This window comes from Diospyros lotus, chromosome 15 (genome assembly GCF_014633365.1).
Source record: "Diospyros lotus cultivar Yz01 chromosome 15, ASM1463336v1, whole genome shotgun sequence".
NCBI lineage: Eukaryota > Viridiplantae > Streptophyta > Magnoliopsida > Ericales > Ebenaceae > Diospyros > Diospyros lotus.
Genome location: NC_068352.1, coordinates 229,931 through 247,251, shown reverse-complemented (window position 1 = coordinate 247,251; position 17,321 = coordinate 229,931). Strand labels below are relative to the sequence as shown.

The window sequence follows — 17,321 nt, the reverse complement described above, 5'->3', positions numbered from 1 at the left end:
TCCAACATATGTTTTTCAATAGACACAATCGCCAATCCATTCAACCTTTCTTGTGACATTGTTAACCGAAGGTAAGATTTTATCAACTTTAACTTTGAGAAACTTCGTTCTACAGAGACAACTGTAACTGGTATGGTTAGAAGTATTCTATACGCGATCCACACATTCGGAAAACAATAATCCATCGTCTTCATGTAGTCTAACACTTCAATTGCCTTTTTGGTCTCTTTTGACAAACATCTCATAACTTTCAGCTCAGAGAATAACTCTTGTCCATCAATATCTGAATCTGTCTTGTACCTAAAAAATTCTTCTAACTTATCACACGATCTCTTCAAACAATCATCATCTGTAAAATGTAATTTTTTTAAATCAAATAGAAATCCAAAAACATTTTCATATTCTTGAAATTGTTCAAACTTACACTTAAGTGAAGAAAGAGCTTGATCAACTACATATAAGAAATAATCAACTTTGAAAGATTGTTCAGTTGAATGTGTTATCTCATCATTGGCATTTTCATCAAATTGTTTACTTCTACGAATAATATGTTTTTCTTGAAAAGTAGGTTCAATTTTCATTTGAGTAGCAATTTTTTTAGCAATAATCATGTCAGATTCAAATTCAATTTCTCTATAGGTTTCAAAAAAAGAAATGAGTGCTTTCAAGTGACTTATAGCAATATCAATGACCATATCGTTACTTTGCAACATTTTGCTTACTCTATTAACAACAAATAATATATTATACTAAATAACCATGCCAAACAAGAACTCAAAATCTATAATGTCATATAATAAACTTTTAACATCTCGAAATGCCTTAGGGTCATCACATCTTTCCATCAAGTGAGTTAAAACAACTTTTATTTATGGAGCTTGGAATCTTATTACTTTAATACTTTCAACTCGACTTTTCCAACGAGTTTGTGATAGTGGCTTAAGTGTCAGGTCTTCCACATTATCTTGCAAAACTTTCCATTGGCTTTGTAGAAGATGAAAACAATATATATAAGCATTGCACAATTTCAAAAAAAGATTTAGCCTTTATGCGGGAATTTGTCATATCACATAGTGCAAGATTAAGACTATGACAACTACACAGAGTGTAAAAGCCTTTGGATTTACTTCTAATACTCTTTTCTGCACACCTTTATGCTTTCATTTCATATTAGAACCATTATCATAACATTGACCTCTTAAGTCACTAATATCAACTTCAAGTGTTTGCAGAGCATTTATCAATTCCTCAAACAGTCATTGCCCTAAAGTATCGTCTACCTTAAGGAATCTTAAAAAAAACTCTTCTACCTTAACTGGTCTTGTTGAGACATTTGCACATCGTATGATTAGAGACATCTGTTCTTCATGACTTATATCGGGTGTACAATCAAGCATCATTGAAAAATATTTTGCTTCTTTAACTGTTTTAATGATTGCACTTTTGATCTCACTTGCCAACATGAGTATGAATTCATTTTGAATTTTGTGACTTCAATAATGATAGTGAATTTCCTTTTCTTGAATACGTCAAACATGTTCTTTTATAATTGGATCAAACTCAGCCTCAATCAAACCTAGAAATTTTTCATTATCTTTTTCATATAATTTTTCACTATTTCCACGAAATGCCAAATTATTCTTACTGAGAAAGCTAACAATTGAAATTATTCTCGCAAAAACTTCTCTCTAGTGTTTTATATCTTTGTTGATTTGGTCTTCCATAGCTTTATCAATTGTTAAATTCTTTTGTAATCGCATTTTCAATTGAATCCATTTTCTCATGTTATCCATATGCCCACTACTTGTTTCATGGCTTTTCAGTTTAAAACTAAGATTTTTCCAATCACTTGTCCCTTTATTAGCTAATTGAATATTATTTCGTTCTTGTTTAAATAATTTACAATAAAAGCAAAATACTTTATCCAATGAAATGGAGTAGATCAACCATTTTCTATCACTCTTCTCACCATTTGATAAATGACGAGTGTAACATGTAGAAAAGAAATGTCTATTTTTTGAATCTTTAGGAAAATCAACCACATGACCTCTTATATGACCTTTTCTACCAACAAGTCTATAAAATTTTGACCAATATTTTTTCAATTTTTTGGATAAGTTACGTCCAAGGGGCAAGTTGAGCTTTTTTTTATCAAAATTTTTATATTCTTGCTCATTTCTATTTTCAACATCACCTAATTCATGTTGTTGATGCATGTCATTTTGAACCTCTTTATCTATCAAATTATCACACTTTTCATTTACTATTGTATTACTAATGTTTCTAGTGACAAACTTATCCAACGCTCCTGCTTGAGATAGAATAAACTCTTGAGTTTTTTTTTCTCTTTTTATTTCCGGATAAAGATTTTTTAGTAGACATAATAAATCAATTTAAATGTAAAAATCAATATAATATCAAATTCAAATGCAATTGAACGATTTAAGTACAAAAATCAATATAATATCAAATTCAAATGTAATTAAACGAAGAACAATAGAACCTGATTAGATTTGATATTCGAATTGAAATCTATAAAATAAATTAATAAAAAAACACAAGAGAAGAGTTCAAGAAATATGTAAATATTCAGTGCATCAATATATATAAAATCATATTGTTTTCGCTCAATCTTCTACAAAGCAAATCAATCGCGGGTGCTTGCTAGTTGCTGCCTATTTCTGTGTGCTATTGATAGAAGAAGAAGAAGAAGAAGAAGAAGAAGAAGAAGAAGAAGAAGAGAGCCGAGACTCAAGAGGGACCACGCAGACAAACAGAAATCACAGAACAAGAAGAAGATGCGAGGGGCACTCACAGACAGAAGACGAAAGCATTAGAGCTTGGAATGGAGGAAAAATAGGCTTTTGGCTTTTATGATAAATATTATTATATAATTATATATATATGTACATAAGCTGCAGCCCACTTCCAGTTGAATTTTAATTTCAATTTCTTTAGCCTATTGCACTACGCGTAACCCAGTGCCATATATGCATTAAATGCCATTTCCTCCCGCAAAAGCAATCTTCTGCTGTTGATTTTATCTATTAATTGAATTTAAATTTAGCCGTTGAATGTAAAAAGGCCCTTAGCTATTCTGTTGGATCTGAAAAGGGAGGGGGGGGCCCTAGATGGATGCTTAGACAACTTATGCCCAGGGTTGACACTGGGTGCAACTCAATTCAAATGACTGTAAAGAGCAAATTCAACAGCTAATCTGTGAGTTCCATTTAGCGAATGGTTTGAGGCCATCTCATTCACATTGCCATTTGCACGCTCTTTCTTCTTCAATTCATATTAAAGGTTCCTCAAAGGGTGAGGCATCAATATATGAAGCATCTCCTTCTTTGCTGGATTCAGAACTGATTTGTGCATTGTGGGAGTCCAATTTCGAAACGCTCAATCTATTTATCTAGCATGCTGTATACCGGTTGATGGCTCAGTTTGCTTATTCTCTACAATGGCCATCCCCTTCACTTGTATCGGCCATGGAGGATAAGGCGTCCCTGGCTTCTCCTTCGTCTCTGGCAGAGGCGTGTTCAATTGTTATCCAGGGTGGTGGGGTTCTTGTGATGAATATTTAAATGCCATATATGCATTAAATTCCATTTCCTCCCGCGAAAACAATCTTCTATTGTTGATTTTATCTATTAATTGAATTTAAATTTAGCCGTTGAATGCAAAAAGGCCCTTAGCTGTTCTGTTGGATCTGAAAGGGGAGATGGGCCCTAGATGGATGCTTAGACAACTTACGCCCAGGGTTGACACTGGGTGCAACTCAATTCAAATGACTGTAAAGAGCAAATTCAACAACTAATCTGTGAGTTCCATTTAGCGAATGGTTTGAGGCCATCTTGTTCACATTGCCACTTGCACGCTCTTTCTTCTTCAATTCGTATTAAAGGTTCCTCAAAGGGTGAGGCATCAATATATGAAACATCTCATTCTTTGTTGGATTCAGAACTGATTTGTGCATTGTGGGAGTCCGATTCCGAAACCTTCCAACTATCTATCTAGCATGCTAATACTGCTTGATGGCTTAGTTTGCTCATTCTTTACAATGGCCATCCCCTTCACTTGCATCGGCCATGGAGGATAAGGCATCCCCGATTTCTCCTTCGTCTCTGACATAGGTGTGTTCAATTGTTGTCTAAGGTGGTGGGGTTCTTGTGATGAATATTTTGGCCCCCTATTCTGATTCATGTTCTCTCCTCGACCCTATCTCATTGACACCTATTGCCTTGGTCGTTTCTTCGCCATTGACGAGCACTGTTATTTTTTCGGTGCTGCATCGCGATCAGGTGAAGGTGTCCAAGCCTTCTCCTTGGTCTTCTTCCATAGTGGGACCTCTGGGTCATTATTCCCCCACACTTTTGTCAAGTGCATTAAATGATTCTTGGGTGGGTATCCAAGATAGTGGCAGTCATAACACTTAATTGGAAGCAATGGAAGCATCGAAGGACTAGTGCGACCCATTATCTTCACATCAACCTATGCGTATGCCTATGGAGTCTTTATCATGTTTGGAGCATTCAAATATATGACTCAAGGATCTGGAAAATCAAATAAAGAATGTGAGAGACAACCCATTGCTTATGTTGTGGACCCTTCTTTTAATCAATCCATCCCTCAAGTAGTCTGTCGGCCTCAAATTGATTTTTTAAAGCAATTCCAATCTCATGGGCCTCAACATTTAAATTATTTGGGTATGTCTGATGTTTCTTAGCCCAACCCAATGCGTTTAAGTCATGAAGCCCATTGCTCAATATTAGGTCCTCTTTCTCATGTGGGCTCTTAACAGTTTATTCATGGTAGATCATCATCTGCTTCTAAGGGAATGGATCCAAATTTGGATTTTGGAACAGGCCACACCCAGATCCATCCAATGAATCAACCATCTCCTATGGTTCAACCCATTTCAGTTCCTCTAGGTTTGAACCAAACACGGTCATGGGCTCAAATTGTTGATCAATCTACTCCTTGTCTACTTGAAAAATTAAAATATATTCCTCAAATGACAACCTCTTATGGAACCCCCCGGGTTCACCTATCACCCGAGGCTCGTGTAGCGGGGGCAGCCAATTAAAAGAAAACTCTGGTTGGATATTTCGTGGAAAAATATCTTTCGTTCCTCATAGTTCAAAACTTAGCCATGTGCCTTTGGAAGAAATTTGGGCTTCAGGAAGTACATTCCAACATTTTAGGTTTTTTCTTCTTTTGTTTTAATTCTACTAATAATATGAATAAAGTTTTTGAAGTAGGTCCCTAACATTTTGTATAATGGTCACTCATTCTTCGCTGTTGGGAACCAGGTATGGTATTATCTAAGGAAACACATACGTTTATCCCTTTGTGGGTCAAATTCTATGATCCACCATTGGAATGTTGGTCTTCTCAGGGCTTGTCTAAACTTGTGAGCTCTTTAGGAAAACCACTCCATGTGGATGAGATCACTGAGAACCGTAAGAGGATGGGTTTTGCCTGTGTTTGTATTGAGGTTCATGTCTCTTCTTCTTTTCCTCAATATATTGAATTATATTAGGGGGTTGATGAAATCTCATGTGACCAAAAATTGCTCGCATTCCAATCGAATATCAGTGGGTCCTTCAGTGTGTCAGCACTGTAAAGTGTTTGGTTACCAAGCCAGTATTTGCCCCCTATAAAGCTAAATCTCATTCCCTTCCCCTCCAGGTTGCTCCCCCTTCTTTGACTAATGTGGCCTCGGCTTCTATCCCTCCCCCTTCTTCCCCGCAGGTCCCTATTGATAGTTATAAAGCTCAAGCAGTACCCATTCCTCCTTCTGAGGATTCTAACCCTTCCCAAGGTATTCCCCAGCCCTCTTCGTCCTTATCTCTTGCCCTGATTATGATGGAAAATTGATTATGTTCTCTTATGGATGAGGAAAAAAATATCCCATCCAATAGTCTTCCTGCCCTACCTGATCCACCCTTGGATGAGCTTTTATCTTATTCCAGTCTGATAATGAGTCTGTTTCTAAGGGGTCGACATCTAGCTCCTGTGAGGTCCTCCTATCCTATATTCTCTCCCTTCCTAGTGGGGCTAGTCCTCCCCCTATTTTTTCCTCATTTGAGCCCCCTCCTCCAGAATTTGTTTTTTCTCCCATTTCTAAGAAAAAACGTCATAATAAGCGTTGGTCCAAAGGGGCAAGTGTTTTTGCCCTCCCTGCTTCCTTATGAATCTTGGAGCATGGAACTTTAGGGGTTTGAACCACCCTGCTAAGCAATGGGAAATAGATCCTTTATTCTTTGACGTCGTTTGATGTTTTTTGCTCTTTTGGAAACTCGAGTTCAAGAATATAGAGCTTTAGATATTTCTCGCTCTATATGCCCTAGATGGTCTTAGTCTATGAGCTATGACTCTTGTACGAGCGGGCGTATTTGGTTTGGTTATGACCCAGCCTTCTTGAGTGTGGACATTATTTGTAGTTCTGACCAATTTATGCACTTGAGATGTAATCGCTCCACTGATCAGTCGATTTTTTTTTTCTAACCTGTGTTTATGTCTATTACTAGGAGATGACACAACTTCCGTTATGGCATCATCTTCATTCCTTAGTGCTTGCGGTCCACCTTTCCCCTTGGGTGGTCCTGGGGAATTTTAATGTTTGTAGTCATGTTTATGAGATGCATAGGGGAAACGCTGTCATATCTATTGGCATCACTCATTTTGCGAAATTCTTGTCTCACTTATCTCTTTAGGATCTTTCTTTCCAAGGCCCAGTCCTTACTTGGAATAATAAACAATTCGGGATAGATAGTATATATCGTAAGCATGATAGAATCCTTTTTAATGATGGTTGGCTGGAGCATTTTGGCAATAGTTGTGCCCTTTTCTTCTTGCCAGGTATCTCCAATCATAGTCTTATGATTGTGGATTTTCAAGGGAATCCTAATAGGTCGAGTGGTTGTTTCCACTTTAACAATCACCTCACTGAGCACCTCATTTTTCTCCCAACTGTCCAATCATGTTGGATTAGGACTGTGCTAGTTGGCCTATGTTTTGGCTTGTGCATAAGTGTAAGAGAGATGCAAGAGAGTTAAGCACGACTTGAAATCTTTGAATAGTCTCCGCGGTCATGTCACCTTTAGGGTTATTCACCTTCGTGATCAACTTCAAAAGGTTCAACGCTTTCTTCTTGGCTCTTATTCTAATGAGTACAAGTTCTTTAGCCTCCTGGCTCGTATTAGATGGGTAGGAGAGAGAGATCGTTGCTCTAGATTTTTTTTTTTTTACAACAAATGTTATCTATTCATAACTCTCACCATATTCTTAGTCTTTCTTGGTCGAATGGTTCTCTCATTTCGTTTGAAGACGAGGTTTCCCAGGTCCTTCTCTCCCACTTCCAGAATCTCTTAGGCCTTCCCTCTTCTTCCCAAGATCCTCCTTGTCTCAAGAGGATGTTGCCATGTATGTCGAACATTCTTTTTTGCAGGATTGTTGGCAGATCTTATCAAGAGTGTCTCTTCTAAGAAAATCCACCTTTCTTTGTTCTCCATGGGTGATGATAAAGCCCTTGGCCCTGATGGTTTCACTGTTAAATTCTTTCGTCAAGTTTGGAATGTTGTTGGTTCTGATTTCACTGCAGGTGTTTGTAATTTTTTTCAGTCAGGTCAACTGCTTGGAGAGGTGAATGCTACCATTATTAGTCTTATCCCTAAGGTCCCTCACCCTGTTTCTCCTAGTCAGTTCCATCTCGTGTTACAATGTGATCTATAAAGTTATTTCTAAGATCCTTGCTAACCATCTCAAGCCTTTCCTACCTCAACTTGTGGATGGGGCTCAAACAACCTTTGTTCCAGGTCACTCCATTAGGGATAATATTATGTTAGCCGATGAAGTCCTTTGTCATTACCATCTCTTGAGTGACCTTCCTCGTTGTGCCTTAAAAGTTGATCTTAGCAAAGCCTATAACTATGTGAATTGAGACTTTTTGCTTCTGGTTCTTCGCCTCAAGAATTTTCCCCCTGCATTTTGTTTCTTGGATTCGTGCTTGTGTAACTTCTAGCATGTACTCTATTAAGATCAACAGTCATCTTTATGGCTTCTTTCGTAGTGGGAAAGGTCTTCACTAAAAGGGCCCATTATCACATTTTTGTTTGTCTTGGTTATGCAAGTCCTCCATGGTATTGTTGCATATCACACTAATGTGGATGATTTTCAGTTTCACTGGAAGTGTGATAATTTGGGCTTGGCCATGCTTATGTTTGCTAATGACCTTTTACTCTTCTCCTATGGGGATCAATTGTTCGTCAATATGTTAAAGCGTTGCCTTGATCATTTTGCAAAATTTTCAAGCCTTTATGCTAACCCCTCCAAAAGTGATTGCTTTGTTTGCTCCTCCTCCTTAAATTTGTGAATGGAGTTGGTTATGGCCTCTTGTTTCCTCTAGGGTATCCTGCGTATTCGATACTTAGGAGTCCCTTTAATCTCAATGAAGCTCTTTTATAACGATTGTCGTCCCATTCTTAATAGGGTTTGTTCTCAGGTAAGTACTTGATGTGGGCGCTTTCTATCATTTGCTGGTAGACTTTAGTTAGTCCAATATGTGCTTTCTACTATCCATGTGTATTGGGCTTCCATCTTTATTCTCCCTAAAAAAGTCCTTAAAGAGCCTGAGCAGATTGTTCATGCATTTCTTTGGAGTGGCTCGAACTATCCCTTCATAAAGCTAAGGTAGCCTGGATTGACATTTGTTGCCTTAAGGATGAAGGTGGTTTGGGTCTTTGTCCCCTGTTCCTATGGAATCAAGCCCTCGTTACTAAGCTCATTTGGCATCTCATGCAGGCTTCTTCTGAGTCCCCATGGATTCAGTGGATTCACTTGTATCATATTAGGGAGTCATGTTTTTGGTTCCTTTCGATTCCCTATTTTGGCCCTTGGTACTGGCATAAACTTCTCCAACTTAGGGGCAAGGTTCGTCAATTCTTTGGGTGGTTTGTTGGGGATGGGCGTAGGATCTTTCTATGGCATGATCAATGGCATTCCTTGGGGGTGCTTGTTGATTATTTTTCTCGCTCCCTTCCTCGTTAGTTCTCATTTCCCTTCACTGCCAGAATATCTGACATTATTGTGTAAGACGCTTGGTGTTGGCTTGATTCAGGCCCCTCTCAGGCTTTTTAGCTCATTCTTTCTTCGATGCCAGGCCCTCCACGCATCTCTTCCCCTAATCACCCGCTTTGGCTTTTAACTGCTGATGGTGCCTTCTCTGTGCATTCTACCATGAGGTCCTTGCAGAATATGTATGATAAGGTCCCTTGGTATCGTCTTGTTTGGAGTCCATTCCTATGATTTTATCCTTTGACTTGCTATTAAGGAGCGTCTGTCCACTCTCGACCGTCTCAATCTATATCTGCTTTTTCCTAATAGGTCTTACCTTTGCAAGGGCCACTTTTGAGAGCCACAACCATATGTTTTTTGCTTGCTCTTTTTCTTAGCAAGTTATTTCTCTTCTTAGATATTAGGTGAAGTTTTCCTAGACTTGGCGTAGTTGGTCTCGTGGGATTCTCGTGGCAGCTCATAGATGGTGCGGAAAATCCCTATGGATGGTGGAGGCAAGGCTTACACTTTAAGCAATTGTCTTCTCATTTGGTAAAAGCGTAATAGTCACTGCTTTTGGGATAATGAGACCTCCCTTTTCAATTAGCTTCCTTAATCCAAATCTAAGTTTGGTCCCAATTAACTTCAATGTGCTTCCCTCGTATTTTGTAAGGTTTAGTTTTTGTCTATTTTTAGCACCTCTTCTTGTCTGCTTTAGTCCTTTTTTCTCTTATGTCATGATGTCTCTTCAAATGCTTATATTGTAACATTGTTGCTCCCATTATTTGTTGATTCGCTGTTTTTAGGTTTGTGTACTTTTCGTGTTGATAGGGTATGCCCTTATTGTTTTTTTGTAATCATTTTGGGAGAATTTTCTTGTTTGATTCATTTTTATTTATAAAAAATAAATAAATTAAAAAGGGTAAAAAATAATCAATTTGATATATTTGTGTGTGTGTTTGTATTGTAAATATGCAACAAATGCAAATGAGAATGAGAATGTGGAAGGAGGCAAGCCTAGCGAAGTGAGTGCAAATAAATTTTGCTCTCTCTCTCTTTGTAATGGATTTAAACCATGTTAGTGCCTGCAAAATTGATCCAGGGAGTAGTTGTTATTTTTCTAATGATAAATGTCACATGAAGTGGTTAAAATGTTGAATGCCCTAGATAACTAAAGAAAATGTTTATTCTTTTATAATAAAATTTGATTAGATGCTAATTTTGATTGGATGCTCGTGCATGCTCTCTGTTTTCCCATCTATAGAGGTCTCACATAAAATTTGCCTCCCGAAAAAGAGGGGAACTATGATGGCATATAAGGAGCAAGCATTCGTACAATTATAGAGCATCTCTACTTCAGGGACGAAAATGAAAGTACCCTTTCTATGAGTATTAGACTTAAAAGGGTTGATCACATTCGGAACAAACTCAAGGCTTTACACAAAACCGTCCAAGCAAGTAATACAAAAGAGATTTGGGCCCGAACCCATGCCATATTGCATAGCTAGTTCGCGAAGGTTACTTAAGAAATCAAATCCAGTTATCTACTTTACTTAATTTTTGACTTTACCAACCTTTCAGCAAACTTCCATAAATATATGATTTTTAAGGAATAATGTACGACAATTATTAGGCAATCAAGCATTGTCGTTATTTAATTTGTAGGTAGAGTCATTTAATTTGTAGGTAAAGTCAGTTTAGACAAATTTGAGCTCGAAACTTACTAAAAATACCTCAAAATCGAAAACAACTTGCAGAGACAATTGTCGTACAAATTGACTCACCTTTATCTCAAACCTTGTTATTTTGATTGATTCATGATTCATGGAAGAAAAAAAAAAGTTTTTCATAGAAAAAAATGTTTAAATCACCAATATCGAAAGCACACACATATAATTTAATTAAAGTAAAAAAATGGAAAAGAATTCATTTTAATAAATATAATTTATTGGAGGTAACGATGTAATTTTATTAAACGCATTCGAAAAATATTAAAATTTATACACTTTGAAAGGCTCTGTAATCTCTCTCTCTCCGTCTCTGTCTCTGTGACAGTTATGTTTGAAACTCGAAACCCCGCCCGCTTTCCCAAACATTGCTTCTTCATCCTCGTATGATTCATCATCCCTCCCCCACCAAGAAACCCCACTTTCATCGAGGAAAGACGCAATTTTTCATTCCCACCAGAAAAGATCGATTTTTTTCTTCAATCATCGTGTCAGAAACCATGGCGCATGGATGGGTTCTCGTGTTGGTGTTGATCTCTGTTCATCTCACCCTGGCTCCGGCGTACCCAGAGCATGTCGCCATCGCCGGCTTCCCTGTAAATGCTCCCACCGCTTCGCCGCCGCTTTCCAATCTCCTTCCCTCCGAAGATGATGATCTCCAATACGAGTTCTACAGAGACAAGTGCCCAGAAGCCGAGAACATTGTGAGGTCCACAATGGCCAGGATACTCCTACTCGATGGACGCAAGAATGCCACTCCTGAAGTCCTCCGCCTTCTCTTCCACGATTGCTTCATTCAGGTCTTCCATTAAATTTGATTTTCTTGCTTCGCTGGCTCTCTTCTTGATCTGGTGGTATACGCGACTTTCGCGATTTGGACTGGGTGGCTTTCTTGTTATCGTTTCTAGTGTTATGATCTATTGTTCGCTTCGTATATTGAGACTACACTTGTGATCCCACATTCTTTTTCTTGATTTCGGGTATGATCCTTCTTTATTTGGCTTCCTCATGTGATACCATCAGGCAATTGAGTTCTTTGCCTACGTTTAGAACAGATAAGCTGTTATTATCTGGGCGTTCAGCTTTCCCTGTTGTGTGTTTCAATGATCATCTCTCTTCAGCTAGGTTATGCAGCACTAACGGGGCTCTTGATTTTATGTACTACTAAATTGATTGTTTTAGAAATGAGCATTGTGATGCTGAACGCAGAGTGTGTGTTTTTTCCTGAATTTTTCATTTTACTCAAATGGGTTCTCTTTTTTCAGTTATGGGTCACTTCACATTTTCTTCTGCTACTGCTACAAATGGTCATTGATCGTGTGCTTTTTCTATTTTATTTTATTAGACACATATCTTTATTGCAGGGTTGCGATGCTTCGGTACTTCTAGACAACAACGGGAACAAGAATTACTCTGTTGAGAAAGATGCCATCCCCAACAAGACATTGAAGGCCTTCAACCTTATTGACATTATCAAACAAGAGCTTGAAAATGCTTGTCCAGGGACGGTCTCTTGCGCCGACATTCTTGTTCTTGCCACTAGAGATGCCACTGTCCTGGTACATACATACGTGCACCACTCGATCTTGATGATTTTATGGGATCATGCAAGTTCAATAACAAGTCTTGTCAGTATTTAATATTCGTTGCGTTCTTCAAACCTTGTCATGATCTTTTCTGAACTCTTTGCTCTCTCTCAGAACGGCTATGTTTTTTGTTCTAGTTGATCATCTCATCCTTAGCAAGTTTGGTCATTAATTTCCTTGCCATTTACTTGCCTTGGCATGTCGATTATTCTGAAACTCTCAACTACAGGCCGGTGGCCCATTCTATCCAATCTTGACGGGTAGGAAAGACAGCAGATCATCGTACTTTGCAGAAGCCTTGTCAGACATACCTAGGCCTGACGGCAGTATCTCTGAAACACTTAGGCTATTCTCACGCAGAGGATTCAGTACAAGGGAGATTGTTGCTCTTCTCGGTATGCATGCATTTTGCAGATTCTGAACTTAATTTCCTTAATGGGATATACCGTCTAGCAAGTAGTATTTAACTTCAATTAACTGATAGCGTCATGTTAAACTTGGGACATTTATTCTGAAGGAGCTCACAACATTGGGAGGATCAGTTGTGAGTTCATCGAACCACGACTCCACAACTTCTTGGGAACGGGACTGCCAGACCAGACAATGCCCGCTGATTTCCTCAATGAGATGACTGTCATTTGCAGTGATAAGCAGAGCAACTCATCAAATACCGTGGAGTCAGCAATGGGGATATCATATAACCCGGAGCTCTTGTCCTCAGTTTCGTCGGGATCAGTGTTTGGCACGCAGTACTACCAAAGCTTACTGAGAGGTAGAGGCCTTCTCTTTGCTGATCAACAACTGATGGCGAATAAGGAGACTGCGGATTTGGTGAGGGCATATGCTTCTGATGATGGAACAACTTTCAGATTAGACTTTAGCCGGGCCATGATGAAGATGTCGAACGTTGGCGTGCTGACCGGATCTCGAGGAGAGGTCAGGCTCAATTGCTCCCGTATACTACTGGGATCCAACTGAAATGAAGGAACTGTCCATGGCTGGGCTTGACTTCACGTTGTTGCTCTTTTCTTTTTGTTTCTTCGGGCTGTATACCTCCTGTATTGATCCTGATGTAGCTAATAGGGCATTCTGAATAACATTTTTTTGAAAGAGTGAGAATCACCCATTGTTGCTGGACAGATTATGGGACACTGTAAATCTGAAACAAATCATTTCATTTAAGCCCAGAAACACCACAAAGCCATGCATTCATGTCCACATTTCCTAACTGTACGCACTCCCATGTTATATTAGTTTTTCTTTTGGTCTTGTAATCCTGGGAAATCAACTTCTTAGTTCAATAAAAATACAATTGTTTTGAGAAATTTTAGTTCTTCGCGCGAGGGAGGCCATCACACTCCTCTTATCACGCGACTTCACGCATAACGCTAACAGGAAAAAGAGGTGCATGAGTGGTCCGAATTTGCAAGGTGAAATGTGTGATTGTTTCAAAATTAAGAATTGAGGGGTATATGATAGGTCTGCTCTCAAGTTGAGAATGCCAAATGGCTCCAAAGACAAAGTTGGAGCCCTTTGCCCAACCTAAAACCATATATAAATATCATCATAGTCATCAATAAACTGTCTAACAAATTTTTTCACCATTCAATGTATCTAAGTACCATTAATTTTATCACATCTTTACTTCTTGCGACCGCAGAGACTAACTAAAAAGAAACTTTTGTTGCTGGTCATGTACGTGTGGTTACTTCAACCACAATCAAGATACTATGCATCTTGAGGACATTAAGCAGGAAGCAGCCAAATAAGTGAAATAATTTGTCGCCAAAAGCATTGTTTTCCCCATGAAAGTTGTAATTTGCTCCTCGGCATTTTGAGGAGACAACATGCTTTCAGCTGTGTTTTGAAAGGTTTTCCCCTTCAATGCTTTCAGCAGAGCTTGCTGCCAAGTCGACCAGGAGACCCACCAATTTGGCCTCCCTCGCGCGAAGAACTAAAATTTATCAAAACAATTGTATTTTTATTGAACTAAGAAGTTGATTTCCCAGGATTACAAGACCAAAAGAAAAACTAATATAACATGGGAGTGCGTACAGTTAGGAAATATGGACATGAATGCATGGCTTTGTCGTGTTTCTGGGCTTAAATGAAATGATTTGTTTCAGATCTCTTTCAAAAAAATGTTGTTCAGAATGCCCTATTAGCTACATCAGGATCAATACAGGAGGTATACAGCCCAAAGAAACAAAAAGCAAAAAGAAAAGAGCAACAACGTGAAGTCAAAAGCCCAGCCATGGACATTTCCTTCATTTCAGTTGGATCCCAGTAGTATACGGGAGCAATTGAGCCTGACCTCTCCTCGAGATCCGGTCAGCACGCCAACGTTCGACATCTTCATCATGGCCCGGCTAAAGTCCAATCTGAAAGTTGTTCCATCATCAGAAGCATATGCCCTCACCAAATCCGCAGTCTCCTTATTCGACATCAGTTGTTGATCAGCAAAGAGAAGGCCTCTACCTCTCAGTAAGCTTTGGTAGTACTGCGTGCCAAACACTGATCCTGACGAAACCGAGGACAAGAGCTCCGGGTTATATGATATCCCCATTGCTGACTCCACGGTATTTGATGAGTTGCTCTGCTTATCACTGCAAATGACAGTCATCTCATTGAGGAAATCAGCGGGCATTGTCTGGTCTGGCAGTCCCGTTCCCAAGAAGTTGTGGAGTCGTGGTTCGATGAACTCACAACTGATCCTCCCAATGTTGTGAGCTCCTTCAGAATAAATGTCCCAAGTTTAACATGACGCTATCAGTTAATTAAAGTTAAATACTACTTGCTAGACGGTATATCCCATTAAGGAAATTAAGTTCAGAATCTGCAAAATGCATGCATACCGAGAAGAGCAACAATCTCCCTTGTACTGAATCCTCTGCGTGAGAATAGCCTAAGTGTTTCAGAGATACTGCCGTCAGGCCTAGGTATGTCCGACAAGGCTTCTGCAAAGTACGATGATCTGCTGTCTTTCCTACCCGTCAAGATTGGATAGAATGGGCCACCGGCCTGTTGTTGAGAGTTTCAGAATAATCGACATGCCAAGGCAAGTAAATGGCAACGAAATTAATGGCCAAACTTGCTAAGGATGAGATGATCAATTAGAACAAAAAACATAGCCGTTCTGAGAGAGAGCAAAGAGTTGAGAAAAGACCATGACAAGGTTTGAAGAACGCAACGAAGATTAAATACTGACAAGACTTGTTATTGAACTTGCATTATCCCATAAAATCATCAAGATCGAGTGGTGCACGTATGTATGTACCAGGACAGTGGCATCTCTAGTGGCAAGAACAAGAATGTCGGCGCAAGAGACCGTCCCTGGACAAGCATTTTCAAGCTCTTGTTTGATAATGTCAATAAGATTGAAGGCCTTCAATGTCTTGTTGGGGATGGCATCTTTCTCAACAGAGTAATTCTTGTTCCCGTTGTTGTCTAGAAGTACCGAAGCATCGCAACCCTGCAATAAAGATATGTGTCTAATAAAATAAAATAGAAAAAGCACACGATCAACGACCATTTGTAGCAGTAGCAGAAGAAAATGTGAAGTGACCCATAACTGAAAAAAGAGAACCCATTTGAGTAAAATGAGAAATTCAGGAAAAAACACACTCTGCGTTCAGCATCACAATGCTCATTTCTAAAACAATCAATTTAGTAGTACATAAAATCAAGAGCCCCGTTAGTGCTGCATAACCTAGCTGAAGAGAGATGGTCATTGAAACACACAACATGGAAAGCTGAACGCCCAGATAATAACAGCTTATCTGTTCTAAACGGAGGCAACAGAAATCAACTGCCTGATGGTAACACATGAGGAAGCCAAATAAAGAAGGATCATACCCGAAATCAAGAAAAAGAATGTGGGATCACAAGTGTAGTCTCAATATACGAAGCGAACAATAGATCATAACACTAGAAACGATAACAAGAAAACCACCCAGTCCAAATCGAGAAATTCGCGTATACCACCAGATCAAGAAGAGAGCCAGCGAATCAAGAAAATCAAATTTAATGGAAGACCTGAATGAAGCAATCGTGGAAGAGAAGGCGGAGGACTTCAGGAGTGGCATTCTTGCGTCCATCGAGTAGGAGTATCCTGGCCATTGTGGACCTCACAATGTTCTCGGCTTCTGGGCACTTGTCTCTGTAGAACTCGTATTGGAGATCATCATCTTCGGACGGAAGGCCATTGGAAAGCGGCGGCGAAGCGGTGGGAGCATTGACAGGGAAGCCGGCGATGGCGACATGCTCTGGGTACGCCGGAGCCAGGGTGAGATGAACAGAAATCAACACCAACACGAGAACCCATCCATGCGCCATGGTTTCTGACACGATGATTGAAGAAAAAAATCGATCTTTTCTGGAGGGAATGAAAAATTGCGTCTTTCCTCGATGAAAGTGGGGTTTCTTGGTGGAGGAGGGATGATGAATCATACAAGGATGAAGAAGCAATGTTTGGGAAAGCGGGCGGGGTTTCGAGTTTCAAACATAACTGTCACAGAGAAAGAGAGAGGGGGAGAGAGAGAGATTAGAGAGCCTTTCAAAGTGTGTAAATTTTAATATTTTCCGAATGCGTTTAATAAAATTACATCGTTACCTCCAATAAATTATATTTATTAAAATGAATTCTTTTCTGTTTTCAATTTTATTAAATTAATTTGAAAGGGATCTATAAAATTTTATGAATATAAAAAAAAATAACTACTAACTATTTATTACACCATATTCTTTCGGAAGAAGAAAAGTTTTCCTATCAGATGTGTTATATTTTTTTTTGATAGACATTTTTATTTGGATATGTCAATTTCTCTTGATCACGTTAATCAATTTTAAACACAACATTTTCTCCCGGAATGCACCATTTCTTCTCAAATAGGCGTTTCGGGCACATTACTCTTTTCCAAGCACAAAATTTCTTCCGAGACATGTTCCAGGT

At 39.0% G+C, this 17,321-nt stretch overlaps 2 protein-coding genes across 2 annotated transcripts; one reads left to right on the top strand and one right to left on the bottom strand.

The window, feature by feature from the left end:
* Positions 1-11,106: 11,106 nt before the first annotated feature.
* LOC127792440 (putative Peroxidase 48) lies at positions 11,107-13,598 on the top strand. Its single transcript, XM_052322927.1, has 4 exons — positions 11,107-11,584; positions 12,149-12,343; positions 12,600-12,765; positions 12,888-13,598. The coding sequence occupies exons 1-4, from the start codon at positions 11,171-11,173 to the stop codon at positions 13,346-13,348; spliced, it is 1,236 nt and encodes a 411-aa protein (XP_052178887.1). The 5' UTR covers positions 11,107-11,170; the 3' UTR covers positions 13,349-13,598.
* A 761-nt stretch (positions 13,599-14,359) lies between these two features.
* LOC127792359 (putative Peroxidase 48) lies at positions 14,360-16,888 on the bottom strand. The gene is made up of 4 exons (XM_052322827.1): positions 16,406-16,888; positions 15,648-15,842; positions 15,226-15,391; positions 14,360-15,103 (listed from the first exon to the last, which is right to left on the bottom strand). Exons 1-4 carry the CDS (start codon positions 16,817-16,819, stop codon positions 14,643-14,645), a joined length of 1,236 nt encoding a protein of 411 aa, XP_052178787.1. The 5' UTR covers positions 16,820-16,888; the 3' UTR covers positions 14,360-14,642.
* Between the last annotated feature and the right edge of the window lie 433 nt (positions 16,889-17,321).